Source organism: Macaca nemestrina, chromosome 12, assembly GCF_043159975.1.
Source record: "Macaca nemestrina isolate mMacNem1 chromosome 12, mMacNem.hap1, whole genome shotgun sequence".
NCBI classification, from domain to species: domain Eukaryota; kingdom Metazoa; phylum Chordata; class Mammalia; order Primates; family Cercopithecidae; genus Macaca; species Macaca nemestrina.
Window position 1 is genome coordinate 55,844,640 of NC_092136.1, and position 19,752 is coordinate 55,864,391.

The 19,752-nt window shown below is 40.0% G+C and overlaps 1 protein-coding gene across 7 annotated transcripts in view; it reads left to right on the forward strand.

Moving 5' to 3' along the window:
- The window catches only part of LOC105488765 (SET binding factor 2), a 547,946-nt gene that overhangs the window by 305,038 nt on the left and 223,156 nt on the right, over positions 1 to 19,752 (forward strand). For all 7 annotated transcript variants that reach the window (XM_071075110.1, XM_071075112.1, XM_071075109.1 and 4 more), the window contains exon 14: positions 17,060 to 17,264. In XM_071075110.1, the coding sequence (XP_070931211.1) occupies positions 17,060 to 17,264 (205 nt within the window). The remainder of the gene's footprint in view (positions 1 to 17,059; positions 17,265 to 19,752) is intronic.

Genomic DNA, 19,752 nt, shown 5'->3' on the forward strand with positions numbered 1-19,752 from the left:
CAGCCTTGCCAACATGGTGAAACCCCATCTCTACTAAAAATACAAAAATTAGCCAGGCATGGTGGCAGGCACCTATAATCCCAGCTATTTGGGAGGCTGAGGCAGGAAAATCACTTGAACCTGAGAGGCAGAGGTTGCAGTGAGCCAAGATTGCACCACTGTACTCCAGCCTGAGTGTCAGAGCAGATTCTCTCTCAAACAAAACAAAACAAAAATACCTAAAAAGAATAGCTACCCCTGGTTGCTTTTGGTGTCCATTTGCATGACATGCCTTTTTCTACTCCTTTACCTTAAGTTTATGTGAGTCCTTATGTGTTAGGTGAGTCTCCTGAAGGCAGCAGATGGTTGGTTGGTGAGTTCTTATCCATTCTTCAGTTCTGTATCTTTTAAATGGAGCATTCAGGTCGTTTACATTCAGTGTTAGTATTGAAATGTGAGGTACCATTGCTTTCATCATGCTCTTTGTTGCCTGTGTGCTTTGGTTTTGTTTTTTGTTTTTGCTTTTTAACTTGTGTTTTTGTTTTCTAGGTCCTGTGTGATTTATGCTTTAAAGAGGTTCTGTTTTGATGTGTTTCCTGGATTTGTTTCAAGATTTAGAGCTCCTTTTAGCAGCTCTTGTAGTGGTGGTTTGGTAATGGTGAATTCTTTCAGCATTTGTTTGTCTGAAAAATGACTTTCTTTTGTATATGATGTTTAGTTTTGCTGGATACAAAATTCTTGGCTGATAATTGGTTTGAGGAGGCTGAAGATAGGGCCCCAATCTCTTCTAGTTTGTAGGGTTTCTGCTGAGAAATCCACTGTTAATCTGATAGGTTTTCCTTTATAGGTTACCCGTTGCTTCTGTCTCACAGCTCTTAAGATTCTTTCCTTCGTCTTAACTTTGAATAACCGGACGACAATGTGCCTAGGTGAAGATCTTTTTGTGATAAATTTCCAGGTGTTCTTTGTGCTGCTTGTATTTGGATGTCTGGGTCTCTTGCAAGGCCGGGGAAGTTTTCCTCGATTATTCCCCCAAATATGTTTTCCAGGCTTTTAGAATTCTCTTCTTCCTCAGATACAGCGATTATTCTTAGGTTTGGTCGTTTAACATAATCCCAGACTTCTTGGAGGCTTTGTTCATATTTTCTTACTCTTTTTTCTTTGTCTTTGTTGGATTAGGTTAATTCGAAGACCTTGTCTTCCAACTCTGAATTTCTTTCTTCTACTTGTTCAATCCTATTGCTGAGACTTTCCGGAGCATTTCCCATTTCTAAAAGTGTGTCCAAAGTTTCCTGAATTTTTTATTGTTTTCTCTTTAAGCTATCTATTGCCATGAATATTTCTTCCTTCACTACTTGTATCATTTTTTGGATTTCCTTGCATTGGGCTTTGCCTTTCTCTGCTTCCTCCCTGATTAGCTTAATAACTAACCTCCTGAGTTATTTTTCAGGTAATCGAGGATTTCTTCTTGGTTTGGGTCCATTACTAGTGAACTAGTGTGATTTTTGGGGGGATGTTGAAGAGCCTTGTTTTATCATATTATCAGGGTTGGTTTTCTGATTCCTTCTCATTGGGGTAGACACTGTCAGAGGGAAGGAAGGTCTAGGGCTGAAGGCTGTTGTTCAGATTATTTTGTCCCACAGGGTGTTCCCTTGATGTAGTACTCTCCCTCTTTTCCTATGGATGTGACTCCCTGTGAGCCGAACTGCAGTGATTGTTGTCTCTCTTCTGGGTCTAGCCGCCCAGGGAGTCTACCCGGCTCCAGGCTGGTACTGGGGATTGTCTGCACAGAGTCCTGTGATGTGAACAGTCTATGGGTCTCTCAGCTGTGGATACCAATGCCTGTTCTGGTGGAGGTGGCAGAGGGTGCAGTGAACTCCCTGAGGGCCCTTAGCTTTGGTGGTTTAATGCTCTATTTTTGTTCTGATTGCCCTCCTGTCAGGAGTGGTGCCTTCCAGAAAGCATCAGCTGTACTAATGTGGAGAGGGACCAGCGGTGGGCGGGGCCCTTGAACTCCCAAGATTATATGCCCTTTGTCTTCTGCTATGAGGATGGATAGGGAAGGACCATCAGGTTGGGAGGGAGCTAGACCTGTCTGAGCTCAGGTTCTCTTTGGGCAGGTCTTGCTGTGGCTGCTGTGGGGAATGGGGGTGAGATTCCCAGGTCACTGGAGTTGCGTACCTAGGGAGATTATGGCTGCCTCTGTTGAGTCATGCAGGTTGTCAGGAAAGTGGGGGGAAACCAGCAGGCACAAGCCTCACCCAGCTCCCACGCAAACGGAAGGGCCAGTTTCTCTCCCACTGTGCCCCCCAGTAGCCCTGAGTGTGTTTCCAGGTGGAGGGCAAGATGGGCTTGAAAACTTACGTGAGGCTATCCGCCTCCCAGCTGTGAAAGAAAAGTGCTTAAGTTCTTCCCCTGCCTGTGAAGTCTGTAACCCAGATTTTCATCCCCCACAACCCCCGGGGCTTCTCACCCCATTCAAATAGTTACAAAGTTCAACCAAAGAATTCCTTCTCAGCCGGGCGCGGTGGCTCACGGCTGTAATCCCAGCACTTTGGGAGGCTGAGGCGGGCGGATCACAAGGTCAGGAGATCGAGACCACGGTGAAACCCCATCTCTACTAAAAATACAAAAAATTAGACGGGCGCGGTGGCGGGCGCCTGTAGTCCCAGCTACTCAGGAGCCTGAGGCAGGAGAATGGCGTGAACCCGGGAGGCGGAGCTTGCAGTGAGCCGAGATCACGCCACTACACTCCAGCCTGGGCGACAGAGCGAGACTCCGTCTCAAAAAAAAAAAAAAAAAAAAAAAAAAAAAAAAGAATTCCTTCTCCCTGTGGAGTTTTACCTGCCACTCCTCTGGCCACCCTCCCGAGGGATCCCTGTGGTGCCAGGCAGGAATGGGCTGCTTTGGAACCCAGCGAGCTTCCAGGGCCTTTCTGCTGCTTTCTCTACCCCTGTATTTCGCTTGGCTCTCTAACTTGACTCAGCTTTAGGTAAACCAAAACTTCTCTCACAAACAGACCTTCAGCTTCTCCACCGTGTGTTCAGGAGAGGAGGGTCTCCCTTTCCCACTTACGCAGTTGGGGCACTCACAGTATTTGTGGTGTGTCTCGAATCCCGCAGGAGCAGTCCACTTCCTTCCGAGGGTCTCTGGGTCATCTCCGGATTGCTGGTTTGTTCTTGCAGTTGATCTGGAGCTAAAACAATGCAAGCCTCCACATGCTGCTCTATCTGGAGCTGCAATCTAGTCCTACCTCTCATCTGCCATGATCCCCTCTCTTTAGACAGTCATTAATTTTTAAAATATACTATTAAAGTATTTTGTTGACAGAACTAGAAAGCTTCCTCTTTCTGTGATAGATTTTTTGCTCTAGATTATAAATTATGAGATATTACAGTTGGTACTGTATATCAAAATAGACCACATTTTTCAAAGTAATTTTCCTGTCAATCAGTGTGTTATGAAAACATGTTAGTCACAGTTTTTTCAGTTTGTCATTTGCCCTCATTATGGTTTTTATTTGGGTCTCTTGTAAGACATAAAGGTGAGACTCACTGGAGACCAGAACCACCTCAAACAGAACTGACCAGTGTGCTCTGCTTTGGCTTGGTACGGTGGTTGTCAGCTGGATCAGGAGTTGTATTGTTTTGAACAGAGAGGGAGCGAAAAGCTGAAAGAAAAATAGCAAATTGGGAAGTGACCACAGAAACACAAGGATGAAAATATTCCATGGATAGAGGAAATGCAATAAGTTAAAAGAATTCAGATGTGGTAAAATGTGAAATAACTATTTGAACACCAGGAAAGAAAAGAGCCTAAAATGACAGAGATTATATTCATATGGAAAAATGGATTTGGGCTCATGAGTGTTCCTTATTTCTCCTGCTGTGGAGCTTTCAGTCCTAAGAAAAGTAAAGTAAGTGGGAACTGTAGTCCTCCAGGGAAAAGTTGAGGGAAGATTTAATTTTTTTTCATTATGGTTAGATTCTGACTTTAATTTAGTAAACAAAAAAATATTCTGGAAGACAGAAATGTAACATTCTATACTGTTTCTAATCTAAACATTGTCAAAGTAGAAATTTTCTTTTAATTTGTGGTTCTAACATATACTTTATCTGTATAGCAAATAACTTCTGCAAAGACAACTCAACCAATCTAAAATTAGAGCCATATCATTGATTTAAATAGAGTATTGGCATCCAAAGATTAAAATACAGTAATGGTTATACATTTTCTCATTAGTCTTTTCATAAGGGAAATGTAGAATTGAACATTAAAATCTTACTAATAAGATGGTGGTTATTGACTGTATACCTCTTGAAAAAAATAAGAGAAATTATAAATCAAGTAAACTTTTATTTTTGCCTATTTCAAACATTTTTTAAATAATTTCAAGTTTTATTTTAGATTTAGGGGCCACATGTACAGATTTGTTAGCTGGGCTTAGTGTGTGATGCTGAAATTTAGGGTACGATTGATGGCATCACCCAGGTACTGAGCAGAGTACCCAGTAGTCACTTTTCACCCCCTTTCCCCACTCCTTTCCTCCCCTGTCTAGTAGTCCTCAGTGTCTATTGTTGCCAGCTTTAATGAGTACCACTTACTTAGCTTCTGGGGAAGATGTAATTTTAAGGAAATAGTGAAGAAGAATTCAGGGTCAGTATCTTGACCGGCAACAGGTGTTGTTTAATTTAGTGATTTGACTAGATGGACCTTTTTGGACACTGGATTATCAGTCAGTGCTTTGTCACATTCATTTGAAATTTGAGAACCAATTGGATACAAGCAGGGATACTTTAAAAAATGCCTTTTTTAATGTTATTCCATTATTTCTGAGTTTTAAGTTCTACATTTAGAATGTGATCTTTCTTTGAGGGAATATATACTTTTTTGAAAGAGAACAACATAAAGTTCAGAGGTTTCATATTAAAACAAAAAATCCATCTTTTATTAATTATGCTTATCTAAATTTTGGTAAATAGAAAATTCTTAAGTTCTGTTTTATCAATTGCTAGTGGTTCATTATAAATTCTGGAAATAGATATAGTCTGCCTGTAATATTAAGGGAACAGTAATATTACTAACACATGCAGAAATCATTAGCCATAACGTTTCTTGTGCCTGTTAAAAGATGAATTTAGGCTGAGTGTGGTGGCTCATGCCTGTGATCCCAGCACTTTGGGAGGCCAAGGTGGGCGAATTGCTTGAGGTCAGGAGTTCAAGACCAGCCTGTCCAACATGGTGAAATCCTGTCTTTACTAAAAATACAAAAATTAGCCAGGCATGCTGGCACATGCCTATAATCCCAACCATTTGGGAGGCTGAGGCAGGAGAATTGCTTGAACCAGGAGGCAGAGGTTGCAGTGAGCTGAGATCACACCACCACATCCAGCCTAGGTGACAGAGCAAGACTCTGTCTTGAAAAAAGAAAAAAAAAATTACATGTGGTGATGGACACCTGTAGTCCTGCCTGTTCAGGAGACTGAGGTGGGAGGATTGCTTGAGCCCAGGAGTTCAGCCAAGGAGTTTGAGGCTGCAGAAAGCTATGATTGAGCCACAGTACTCCAGCCTGGGCAACAGAGCAAGACCCTGTCTCAAAAAAAAAAAAAAAAGATGAATTTAATTTCAATTTTAAATTACTTAACACTGAAGTACTTTAATTGACTGTTACTTGTAGATTATTGGCTTCTTTACTAAGAAGCAATACTTTCAGATTTCTAAATACATCACACGTTAAATCATAATATCGGTTTAGCAAAAGTATAAAGAAATTATTTTTCTGGCAACTTGCATGCCAAGATCTGTTACTTGAATTTATTGACTGATCACTTTTTTTTTTTGAGACAGTGTCTTGCTCTGTCGCCCAGGCTGGAGTGCAGTGGTGCAGTCTCGGCTCACTGCACTCCACCTCCCAGGTTCACGCCATTCTCCTTCCTCAGCCTCCCTAGTAGCTGGGACTACAGGCGCCCGCCACCACGCCCGGCTAATTTTTGTATTTTTAGTAGAGACGGGTTTTCACCGTGTTAGCCAGGGTGGTCTCGATCTCCTGACCTTGTGATCCACCCACCTCAGCCTCCCAAAGTGCTGGGATTACAGGAGTGATCCACCACGCCCAGCCGGACTGATCACATTTTTAGTTGTTTGTAACTATGCCCAATATAATAAATGTGTTTCCTGATTAGTATACTAAAACTTAAAAAAGAAATCTGGTAGAATTCTGTTAGAAGGAAAACTTGTGTTGTGTGCTGGTCTTTGCCACTTATGGTGGCTGTGTAGAAGTAATTACAGCATGATCATCTGAGAAATTTTTGTTGACCTATTATAATAATAATATTGAGTTCATATATAAATATACTGCTTTTCTTTCCATGCCCAGCTGATAATGCAGGACTTGGCCTACTTTGGCTTTCAGAATCTTCAGTGTCTGCATGAGAGCACATTTAGCTACATTGTGTCAGGCATGGGATTAAGCACTTTACATACAATGATCTCTAATCCTCATGACAATGTAAGGCAAGTATCATTATCCCCATTTTAGTGGGGCTAATTGACTCAGAATCACATGACTCTTAAGTGATGAAATCCAGATTTTAAATTAGGAATTTTCATCTATTCATTTCCTAAGCCTGTGTTCTTTCACTATAAGGCTGGATCATCTCCAATTGGAAAAAACAATGATGTTTGCAATAGTTGACTTTAGATGTTGTTCTTTTTGTTTGTTTGAGACAAGGTCTCACTCTGTTGCCCAGGCTGGAGTGCAGTGGCACAATCTCGGCTCACTGCAGCCTCGACCTCCTGGGCTCCAGCGATCCTCCAACCTCAGCCTCCTGAGTAGCTGGGACTACAGGCATATGCCACCATACCCAGCTAACTTTTTTTTAATTTTTTGGTAGAGACGGAGTTTTACCTTGTTGCCAAGGCTGATCTGGAACTCCTGGGCTCAAGGGATCCACTTGCCTCAGCCCAGGAGGTTGAGGCTTGAGCCCAGAAGGTTGAGGCTGCGTTGAGCCGAAGTCCTGCCACCACACTCCATCCTGGGTGATAAAGTGAGACTCTGTCTCGAAAACAAAAACAAAAACACAGACTGTCCCTATCCTTTAAAACTGACGCTTCAAAAGTGAGCATCATGAAGTATTATTAAGAGATTGTATTACTAGGTAAGAACCCTTCAAATATCTTCTACATTTCATGGGCCTTATTGGAAATTTTTTTCACAATCTAATTATATTTCATTTAATTTAATAAATTCTATTCCTTAAGTACTTATTAGTGCCAAGCATTTTCTAGATACATAATTCTCCTAATATCCTTCAGAAAAGGATACACAGACATGACAAGTAAGAATTTGTGACTATCCCAGTGGATTGTCATTAGATTGTCTGAGATTCATTCTAGTGCTAAGATTCTGAAGTCCGTGATAAAATCATCATTCATGAAGTAAACACTTCATAAAGTTAAAAAGCAGAACATGACAGTAAAGTTACTTTCATAGGTTATGCAGGAAATTGGGGGAAGGGAGGCAGGATGGTGTCAATGCAAGGAAAATAATCCACATGGTTCTATTTTTAACTAGTCAGTCTTTTTTTTTTTTTTTAATCACATTTCTAAAATTCCCTTTTGGTAAGCAAGAACCAACCATATAATTTGACTCTTTCCTTATTATTGGGTTGGAATTGAGACCTGGTGATTCCATTCAGATGTTTGTAAATACTTTATTGCACTGAAGTCTGGTATGTGTATCTAGGCCCTCTTTTCATTTCCCTTTGAAGCACCTCAAAAATGTACCTTCATTTTACAGTCTCTTCTCACCACTCCTTTGTATTGCTTTTTAGTGAGATTTCAGGAATGTGAGTAGGATGAATTGTAACTGAGCTTAGCTGCTCTTTTAGCTTTCTGGAGCTTCCCAAATAATTAAGAAAGGCATTTGGTGACTTTGGGGGAATGGTTTAGGTGGAAGGAAGGAGAAGAGAAGGACTAAATCCACTAGAGACAAACCTTGTAAGCATTGGCAGGGTTTATACCACAGAGATTATTGGCAACACATCTATGCAGCTTCTTTCCATTTCCAATTGATAATGTAGGGATTGACCTACTTTTTTGGCTTTCAGAATCTTCAGTGTCTGCATGAGAACACATTTAACTACTTCCCTGCCCTATCCCTATGATTCTTTTTTTTTTTTCTTAAAGAGATAGGGTCATGCCCTGTCACCCAGAAAGGAGTGCAGTGGCTTGATCATAGCTCATTACAACCTTGACCTCCTAGGTTCAAGCAATCCTCCTGCTTCAGCCTTCCTAGTAGCTGGGACTATAGGCACACACCACCATGCCTAGCTAACTTTTTGTAATTTTTTTGTAGAGACAGGGATTAAGGGGTGAGCCAGTGCCCCTGACCACTATGACTCTTGATATGCACATATAAAGGGCCACTAACAAATGTTTTCACAAAGTGAGAACATTAAGATAGGCCAAGATAAAAAGACAGGCCAAGACAAGAACTTCATAAAACTTCTACTTCAGGGCATTAAGAAATCAGTTGGACGTGTTTTATTGTTTTACGTAGTACAGTTTTTCTAATTTGTTTTGCATCTGTGATAGTATAAAAATATTTTTTAGATATGTAATTTGACAATTTTTGTTTTGTTGTTTCTTGCTTTTTATTTTAGAGATGGTGTCTCACTTTGTTGCCCAGGCTGAAGTACAGTGGCTATTCACGGGCACAAACATAGTGCACTACAGCCTCAAACTTCTGGCCTCAAGCGATCCTGCCACCTCATGCTGCCAAGTAGCTGGGACTACAGACACTTACCACCATACCTGGCTTTATCTGACAGTTTTAGTAAAAGTTAAAGGAAATATTAAAGAACCTAGAATTCTTTGTAAAATAATATGAGATTTCTGGGCTGGGTGCGGTGGCTCACGCCTGTAATCCCAACACTTTGGGAGGCCAAGGCGGGCATATCGTGAGGTCAGGAGTTCGAGACCAGCCTTGCCAACATGGTGAAACACCGTCTCTTACTAAAGATACAAAAACTTAGCCGGGCATGGTGGCATGTGCCTGTAATCCCAGCTGCTTGGGAGGCTGAGGCAGGAGAATCGCGTGAACCTGGGAGGCAGAGGTTGCAATGAGCCAAGATCATGCCATTGTGCTCCAGCCTGCGCAACAGGGTGAGACTTTGTCTCAAAAAAAAGAGTAATAATAATAATACAAAATTTCTAATTGTGCCTTATGGATATTTCATTGCCCAGCATTGAACCAAATAGGTGTTAGAAGTCCTAATGGGAGAAGAAAACTCATACAAGAAATAACTAGTGTAAATCAAATAAAATCTACACCCTTTACATTTCTGCAAAATGTTAATTTCACTACCAGGCAAATGCAGTCTACACTGATAATATTTATACTGTTTGCCAACTGTGAATAAAGGAATTTTTAAATTATAGGATGGAAGTAAAATATTGTGATTACCTTTAGAGAGTCAAGACATGACATAAATGACTTATATAGATTATGATGATGAAATGAAGCCCTACCCCAAAGCATGGGCTTCAAATTGAACCCCCTGTCCCGTCCTATCTGATTTCTTTGTTCACTTATAAGTCAGGTTTATCATGATCTAATTTTTATATACAGTAAAATGTATACTTTTTAATCTACAGTTATGAGTTTTGACAAATGCATGAAGTCATACAACCACTAGCACCACAATAAGACATAGAGTATTTCTATCATCCCCCAAAGTTCCCTAATTCTCCTTTATAGTCACATCTTCCCATCACCTCAAACACTTGGCAACCACTGATCTATTTTTTTGTCTCTGTAGTTTTGCCTTTTCCATAATGTCATTATGTAGTTTTTTGAGTTTAGCTTCATTCACTTAGCACAATGTATTTCAGATTCAGTCATGTTGCTTCATACAATTATTTATTCCTTTTTCTGAGTGGTAATCCACTTTATGGATGGACTAAAGTTTTATTTACCTGTTGACCAACTGAAAGACAATTTTAGCAGTAATGAATAGAACCACCCCAAACATTTGCATAAGTTTTTGTGTGAATATAAGTTTTCATTTCTACCTACCTAGGAGTGGGATGCTGGAATATATGGTAATATAATATTTAACTGTATAGGAAACTGCCCAACTGTTTCCTCAAGTGTCTATATTATTTTGCATTCTCACCAGCAGTATATTAGCATTTCATTTGCGCCACATCTTTACTCACACTTGGTATTGTCAGTTGGTTTCTTTTTTTTTTAGTCAGAGTTTCACTGTTGTTGCCCAGGCTGGAGTGCAATGGCGTGATCTTGACTCACCACAACCTCTGCCTCCCAGGTTCAAGCGATTCTCCTGCCTCAGCCTCCCAAGTAGCTGGGATTACAGGGGTGCACCACCACACCTGGCTAATTTTATATTTTTAGTAGAGGCGGGGATTTCTCCATGGTGGTCAGGCTGGTCTCGAACTCCCATGATCCACCCGCCGCGGCCTCCCAAAGTGCTGGGATTACAGGCATGAGCCACTGCACCCGGCTGGTTTCCTTCTTTTCTTTTCTTTTCTTTTTTTTTTTTTTTTGGTGGTTGGTTGGGGAGGGGGGTCTTGTTTTAGCCTTTCCAACAGTTATGTGGCGATATCTCATTGTGATTCTACTTTGTATTTTAGCAGGTAAGTGAGAGTGTAGGACTCTTAGCTGGTCACTGTATGTTGCCTTCGTACTTGTGACAAGAGTACTTGTCTTAAAATAAGAAATCTCCATCTGGAGTCATGAATTAGAGCATTGGTTCTCAACAGGAGCAACCCTCCCACCCTACTTCATGAAATTTGTCTGGAGACATTTTTGGTGGTCACAGTTGGAGGGACTGTGCTACTGTCATCTAGTGGATAAAGGCCAAAGATACTTCTAAACATCTTACAATATACAAGACACCCACTCTTTATCCCAAATAATTATCAAGCCCAAATGTCAATTAGTGCATAGGTTGAGAAACCCTGAATTAGGGCAACCAGCACATCAGATATTAAAGTCATCCATCAAATGTATTTGTATTGAGGATAAGACATTCAGGCCGGGCGTGGTGGCTCACGCCTGTAATCCCAGCACTTTGGGAGGCTGAGGCGGGCGGATCACGAGGTCAGGCAATCGAGACCATCCTGTGAATGGTGAAACCCCGTCTCTACTAAAAATACAAAAAATTAGTGGGCACCTGTAGTCCCAGCTACTTGAGAGGCTGAGGCGGGAGAATGCCATGAACCTGGGAGGTGGAGCTTGCAGTGAGCCAAGACCGCCTCACTGCACTCCAGCCTGGGCGACAGACCGAGACTCCGCCTCAAAAAAAAAAAAAAAAAAGGATAAGACATTCAGTTGAATGTCTCAGTCATCTCACAAGGATGTGATCCTTGAAAGTCCTATGAAGTTGGAAAATTGAGGATGAGTCATTCCATCAGCGTCATGTACACTACCAGGCAACTCTAAAGAGTCCAGTTACATTTTGACAATGTTTAACAATTTACTCCAGTGATAGTATTGCCATCAACTGTATTAGAAAAAAATTTGTGTAACTTGCTATCCCACATAACTCTAAGTATAATTGGTGCACATTAAATAATTTCAAATACTTGAATTAATCTGGGAAGCTTGGTAAGCTCTAACAATATCATATTGATTTGTCATTCAGTGCTGAGACCAATGAGTAGGAAAAATTTTCTTTTTCCCATGGTGGCTGTTGCCTACTTTGAATTTCCATTGGGATTTGGGGCTTTTGTTGTGCCTTGCTTTGCTTTTATTTGAAATTAGTTTCAAGCCTTGTATTCTGTAACCCCTAGGCACATTCTCACTTAAGTCTACCAAAGCTGGGAGGTTTGGGGGAGTGTTGCAGACTAGATGATGTGTGTATATGTCATTTTTTCATGTCTGAAAAAAATCATTGTACCTCAAATTACTAAAGTATACTCTTAAAGCAGGATTATAAAGATGATTCCTTGAAAATCATCATCCAAATTCAAAATTTAAAAGACAGTGCATTCTGCCAAACTTTTTTCAGTAGTTTATTTTGGTTACTTTGGAAATAAATGTTGCCAGATTCACTGTGTTTGGTTGTCTGGCCCTTGTTTATTACTTTATATTTGCATTTCTCTGGGATCAGAGATGAAAATTTGGCTGCTGCTTTGTACTGTCAGAAAATAATGGATTTCCTTATTTCAACAAGGAGATTCAACACAAAATTGGGCTGTAGCTTTTAATGAGCTTGGTGACCTTCAAGGGACCAGTCCAAACACATTTTGTGTTACAAGTAAGAGCAGATGTTTTTAAGTATATGCAGAATACAGTGAGCCCTACCCTAAACCTCTTCTCATTGCTGTTGTCTTCTCAAGAGTCATTTTGTGACCAAATTAGGTTCGAGGTGGCAAATGTGGTCCTTTACATTTATCATGCTGCCCGTTAGAGGGCAGTAGTATACAGACTCAGGAGCCAGAAAACCAAATACTATTAGATTCTGGGGCATGAGTCTTTTTCGAATCTTCTAAACACAGCTAAATATGTCATAATTTAACAAAGTTAACCCCTAATCTGCATTTTGGTGTAAAATATCTATACAACTACAGATATTCAACTTTGAACTTTGTTTTAACATGATCTTTTAAATGCTTATAATTCTAAATTGTGTATGGATTTGGTTTACAATATTTCTAATTGCTTCTGGGAAGACTGTTAATAACTTATAACAACATCTTTTTTACATAAATGTTTTCTATTTAAAACTTATTGGAGGGCTGGGCGTGGTGGCTCATTTCTGTAATCCCAGCACTTTGGGAGGCCGAGGTGGGCGGATCACAAAGTCAGGAGTTCGAGACCAGCCTGACCGACATAGTGAAACCCCATCTCTACTAAAAATACAAAAGAGTTAGCCGGGCGTGGTGGTGCACACCTGTAATCCCAGCTACTTGGGAGGCTGAGGCAGAAGAATCACTTGAACCCAGGAGGCAGAGGTTGCAGTGAGCAGAGATCACACCACTGCACCCCAGCCTGAACAACAAAGTGAAATTCTGTCTCAAAAACAAACAAAAAACATATCAGATACTACTACTATAATTACTCAAATATAAGTAGTTGGTAATATGATGGAAATCTTGGAAGAAAGAGATGGCTTTAGTTACAGAAGCATGGTACCATGCCATAGAATATGCAGAGAATAAGAGAATAAATACTTTTAAAATGAATGTAGCCAAAATTTTTGGAAAACAGACTTTAGATTCATTCTGGGATGGGGTGTGTGTGTGTGTATGTGTGTGTGTGTGTGTGTGTGTTCTAACAGCTTTACTGTAACAGCTCATTCAATACTCATAAGAACCTTATGAAGTAGGTACTATATTATTATCTTCCTTACAGATATGAAAACTAAAACACAGGGGTAAGTGAATTGACACTGCACCAGGTCACAGTACTAGTAAGTGGCCAAGCTAGGGTTTGAAACCAGGCGTTCTGAAATCAGAGATTATGAACTAAAAATACTTTGTTAAACTACCTCTCTCATTGAATTATCTAACCTTTCCCCCTGAATTGTCATGCCACCTATCATATTTTCTCACATAGTCCTGTTTTGGGACTCTCTGTTCTATTCCATTCGTCCTTTTAACTCTTCACTAATAACAGTTGTTGTACTGTGTTAATTATTAAAGGTTTATATAAGTTTTGATACCTGGAAATCTTAACTCTCCCACTTAACTCTTCTTCAGAATTTCCTTGACTATTTTTGGTCTTTGTATGTCCCTATAAAGTTTAGGATGAACTTACCAAATTACAGGACCAACTCTTTAAAGATTTTGACTAAAAGTGATATGTGCATCCTTCTTTTTCTTTTTTTTTTTTTTCCTTTTTTGAGATAAGGTCTCACTCTGTCACCCAGGCTATAGTGTGGTGGTGCAATCACAGCTCACCACAGCCTCCATCTCCCAGGCTTGAACTATCCTCCTCCCTCAGTCCCCTGAGTAGCTGGGACTACGGGCAGGCACCACCATGGCTGGCTAATTTTTTATTTTTTGTAGAAATGGGATCTCACTATGTTGCCCAGACTGGTCTTGAACTCCTGGACTAAAGTGATTTGCCCACTTCGAACTCCCAAAGTGCTGAAATTACATAAGCATGAGCCACTGCCTGGCCAGTGCATCCTGCTTTTTCTAAACCACCGCAAGTCATTTTTGGAACAAGACAAGACAGATAATGTAGTGATAGAGAAAAAAAAAAAAAATATATATATATATATAACTAGAAAAAATACTGGTGTTACTAAGATTATTTCTACTTTTATTTTTCTATGTTTTAAATTTTATTATAATATTTACTTCATGGGAAATATATTTAGAGTTTTAATTTTATTATAAAGAAAGTATAAATAGAAACCAAAGTAATGAATATACTTAAAATAATTCAGACCTCAAGATCCACATGAATTACCTGACCCACCTGAAAAAAAGGTATCTACTACCCAATATATTTTAGAGAATTGGTATTTATTATTTTTGAGAAGACAGTATGTGGGTAAGAGTCATGCCTAAAGAACAGAGAACAAAAATACTACTTTTTGAAAAGGGCAGTTTTAGACACTACAGGCCAGTGACTGTTAAATGTTGACTTGGTGTTAAATCCAGACAGAATTCTAAAACAGTTTTTCAACACTTGATTCAGAAAGAGTGATTACTAAGAGTTGGACTAAGGATTTACTTACTTATTTTTCCCTGTCTTTGCTAGATATGGGGGAGAAATACAGAGCATGTATGAAGGCTACTTTGGCAAGAACAGATTTTAAATCTGATTTCACCTTCTGAGGAGCCTTATATAAGATAAGCTTAAGTATATAACTTAGGCAAAGTTGTTTGTCCTGCATCACATAATAAGGAGTAGAGCAAGAACTGGAACCCATGTGTTTTGACACTTAAAGCAGTGGGAGGAAGCAGTGTGTTTCTGTTATATTGCTGAGACATACTAACTATATCATCTGCCTCAGCCCAACGTTTTCTTTATCCAGGTCTGGGCCATATAACCAAAAAGAATTGTGGGGAGCAGCCCTCAAAGGTGATGGCAGTTGGCCATTTTAACTATCAAGAGGATGTATGGGATAGTATTGAGTTTAATCTATGCATCAATAACATAGGTTCAGTGGGAATAAGGAATTTTCTGGCTGCAAAGGGTAAGTGTTAGAATTGGTCAAGAATAGTTGTAAAGCAGCCTTCCCTAGAGAACTTTATAAAAGAATGGATTCCATTCTACCTGGAGTGTTTGAGATCTAATCCTGCTTAACTAGATGACTAAAAAGTTCATGCCAACCCCAAGAGTCTATAAAAGTATTAGCTGACACAGTTAATTCAATTCTTGCAATTCTTATGTGTATTCAACTGTGTCCCGCTCATTAAGATGCAGTAGGAAGAGATTTAGAGTGCCTGCTATGTGCCAGGCAGTTTCTAGATGCAGTAGGTATACATCTACCCTCATAGAGCTTTATTTTCTGGAGAGAAGGATAGACAATAAACAAGTTAAATAAAATGTAAAGTATGTGAGACAGTGATAAGTGATATAGAGAAAAATATAACAGGGATAGGGAGTGTGTTGGGGGAGAGAGTATAATTTTAGATAAGGTGATCAGGAAAGGTGGCTTTTGAGCTAAGAAATGCAAGAAAGGAAGGAGGATGCTGTACAGATTCATAGGGGCACAGTCATTCCAGGCAGAGAGAACAGTTAAGTGCAAAGGCTTTGAGGCAGGAACAAGAAGTTCTGTGTGTCTAGAGCAGAAAAAATGAAAGAAATCATGGCAGAACACATCACATAGAAAGGCCAGATCTTGTCGAGCTTTGTAAGTTGTTTTAAGAACCTTGGGTTTGGCCGGGCACGGTGGCTCAAGCCTGTAATCCCAGCACTTTGGGAGGCCGAGACAGGTGGATCACAAGGTCAGGAGATCGAGACCATCCTGGCTAACCCGGTGAAATCCCGTCTCTACTAAAAAATACAAAAAACTAGCCGGGCGAGGTGGCGGGCGCCTGTAATCTCAGCTACTCGGGAGGCTGAGGCAGGAGAATGGCGTAAACCCGGGAAGCGGAGCTTGCAGTGAGCTGAGATCCGGCCACTGCACTCTAGCCTGGGCGACAGAGCGAGACTCCGTCTCAAAAAAAAAAAAAAAAAAGAAAAAAAGAACCTTGGGTTTTATTGTGAGTGAGATGACGAGCCATTGGAATGAATAGAATGGTTATGTGATGAATTGACATACTCTTAACTAGATCACGTAGTCTGCAATGTTGAATGAAGGAGTACAGGTGGAAGCAGGGGAACTAGGAGACTGTTGTAGTGCTGTAACATGAGGTGTTGACTTGAACCAAAGTGTTGTGAAACTGGCCAAGTTGTAAACATTTTAAAGGTAAAGTCCGCAAGATCTGCAGAGGAACGGATAATTGGGTGTTAGAGAATGGCATTAAAGATAACTCTAAGCTTTTTGCCTAAGTGATTGGAAAAAATAAATGTGCCATATACTGATGTGAGGAAGACTGAACAAAGCAAGGATAGAGGTGGGTGAAGAGTAAGAGCTCCATTCTGGACAACATAGATTTAGAATTTTTTTAAAAATCCAACTGAAAATATTGTATAGAGAGTTAAACATGTGGGTATGGGGTTTAGGAGAAAGCTTGTTTAAAGAAAAAAACTTGCGAATTGTTGGTGTTTTTATGGTAAAGATAGGAGACTGGAAGTGATCACCAAGGAAGGATTGTTAACAGAAAAAAAGACCCAAGGACTGAGCCCTGAGGTATTCACATTGTTAAAGAGAGTAGGGAGATGAGAAATAGACAAAGATGTAGCAAGAAGACCTAGAAACCAAGTAAAGAAAGTGTTCATGGAAGAGGAAGACAGATGTCCAGCTGTATCAGATGCTGCTGATAGAGCATGTAAGAAGAAGTAAGATTTTGGTACTTCATGTTTTATGGCGTATGTGTGAATGTATGTATAACCACCCAGCTCGTGTCTCTGTAAGCTCCCACTCCCTTCCTGGCGATCTGCCATTGTTATTTTAACTTGGAATAATTTTACCTATGTCTGATATTACAGGAGAATCCAAACCCTCATATGGCATTCCAGAAAGTTCCGCGGCCAACAGAAGGATCCCACTTGCGAGTTCATATTCTTCCTTTCCCAAAGATTAATGAAGCCCGGGTTCAGGAATTAATACAGGAAAACCTTGCTAAGAACCAGAATGCACCTCCTGCCACAAGAGTAGAAAAGAAATGTGTTGTGCCAGCTGGTCCACCTGTTGGTATGTATTTGCCTGTCTGTTTTAAGAGTAAACTTTTTATAAAGATATAAGACCCAGAAAGGAAAAGTGTACAATTTGATGAATTTTCACAAAGTGAACAAACTCCTGTAGCTAGAATCAGAGCATTATCAACACTTAGAAACCCTGTTTCATTCACTGCCTCCCAAAAAGGGTAATCATAACCCAACCGCTGCCACTATAGAATCTTTTCTTTTTTTAATAACAGCTTTATTGAGATATAAGTTACATACCATAAATTCACCAATGTAAAATGTACAGTTCCTTGATTTTTAGTATATTTACACACTCATTCAACCATTATCACTATTTAATTTGAGCATATATATAGAGAGAGAGATGGAGATTCACTCTTGTTGCCCAGGCTGGAGTGCAATGATGTGATCTTGGCTCACCGCAACCTCTGCCTCCTGGGTACAAGCAATTCTCCTGTCTCAGCCTCCTGAGTAGCTGGGATTACAGGCATACGCCCCCTCACCCAGCTAATTTTGTATTTTTAGTAGAGACAGGGTTTCTCCATGTTGGTCAGGCGGGTCTCGAACTCCTGATCTCAGGTGATCTGCCCACCTTGGCCTCCCAAAGTGCTGGGATTACAGGCGTGAGCCACTGCACCTGGTGAGAATATTTTTATAACCTAAATAGAAACCTCACATCTATTAGCAGTCACTCCCCATTTCCTTCCCAAACCATCTCCTCCTCAGCATTATACTGTAATCTACTTTCTATTTTCATAGCTTTACCTATTCCGGACATTTTATATAAATAGAATTATACAATATGTAATCTTTTATAACTGGCTTCTTTCATTTAGCATAATATTTCACAGGTACATCTATGTTGTAGCATGTGTCAGTATTTTGTTTCTTTTTTGTTGTTGTTGTTGTTTTGAGATGGAGTGTCGCTCTGTTGCCCAGGCTGGAGTGCGGTGGCGCCGTCTTGGCTTACTGCAAGCTCTGCCTTCCAGGTTCACGCCATTCTGCTGCCTCAGCCTCCTGAGTAGTTGGGACTACAGGCACCTGTCACCACGCCTGGCTATTTTTTTTTGGATTTTTAGTAGAGACGGAGTTTCACCGTGTTAACCAGGATGGTCTCGATCTCCTGACCTCGTGATCCGCCCGCTTTGGCCTCCCAAAGTACTGGGATTACAGATATGAGCCACTGCACCTGGCCTCGTTTCTTTTTAAATGTCTGAATAATACTCCATTGTTTGGATATATATCACATTGGTTATTTATCCATCAGTTGATGGATATTTGAGTTGGTTCTACATTTTGGCTATTATGAATAATGCTGCTGTGAACATTTATGTGCAAGATTTTGTGTAGATATGTTTTCAGTTCTCTTGGATGTATACTTAGGATTGGAATTGCTGGGTCATATGGTAATTCTATGTTTAATGTTTTGAGGAGCTGCCAAACCATTTTCCAAAGCAGTTGTGCCATTTTAGATTTCTGTCAGCAGTGTATAAGGGTTATAATTTCAGCCACTGATACTGAACATTTTTTCATGTACTATTGGCCATTTCACTGTCTCTTTGCCCATTTTGAAATTGGGCTATTTGCCTTTTTATTACTGAGTTGTAAGCATACTCTGTATATTCTACAGATAAGTCCCCTACCAGATATATTATTTGCAAATTTTTCCCCAATCTGTGAGTTGTCTTCCTTTACTAACTTTTATCCCTTTTTTCAGCTATTGAGGAAGATATATTAAAATCTCCCATTATAATAGCAGAATTCCCTATTTCTCAGTTTTTCCTGTTTTTCTTGACATATTTTGAAGTTGGTTAATTAGGTGCATGTATAAAATGTGAATTAGTTGGATTCTCCAAAGGAAAAAAATTCCAGATAGTAAACATATTTATTATAAGAAAATATGTTTTCTGGCTGGGTGTGATGGCTCACGCCTGTAATCCCAGCACTTTGGGAAGCTAAGGTGCGTGGATCACTTGAGGTCAGGAGTTCAAGATCAGCCTGGCCAACATGGTGAAACTCCATCTCTACTAAAAATGCAAAAAATAGCCAGGCGTGGTGGTATGCACCTATAGTCCCAGCTACTTGGGAGGCTAAGGTGGGAGGAGAATCACTTGAACCCGGGAGGCAGAGGTTGCAGTGAGCCAAGATCGTGCCACTGCACTCCAGCCTTGGTGACAGAGCAAGATTCTGTCTTACAAAAAAAAAAAAAAAAGGAAAAAAAAAAGAAAATATGTTTCCTAATAACTCAGCCTAAAGAAAATTTAAAATACTGCTAAAGATATTTTAGAATTAAAAGTTTATAAACATAAAGATGTTGCTCTCTCAATGAAGTATGTGTTATTGGAGATTGTAAGTTTTCTATTCTAATATGGATAGATTTTCAGTTTATGCCACCAACCTATGTGTGTGGGAAGCACCAGAGCCCACAATTATGAATGAGCATTTCAGAGAGAAAAGTCATGCGAAATAATCAGTTTAACCAGAAAATTAATGTT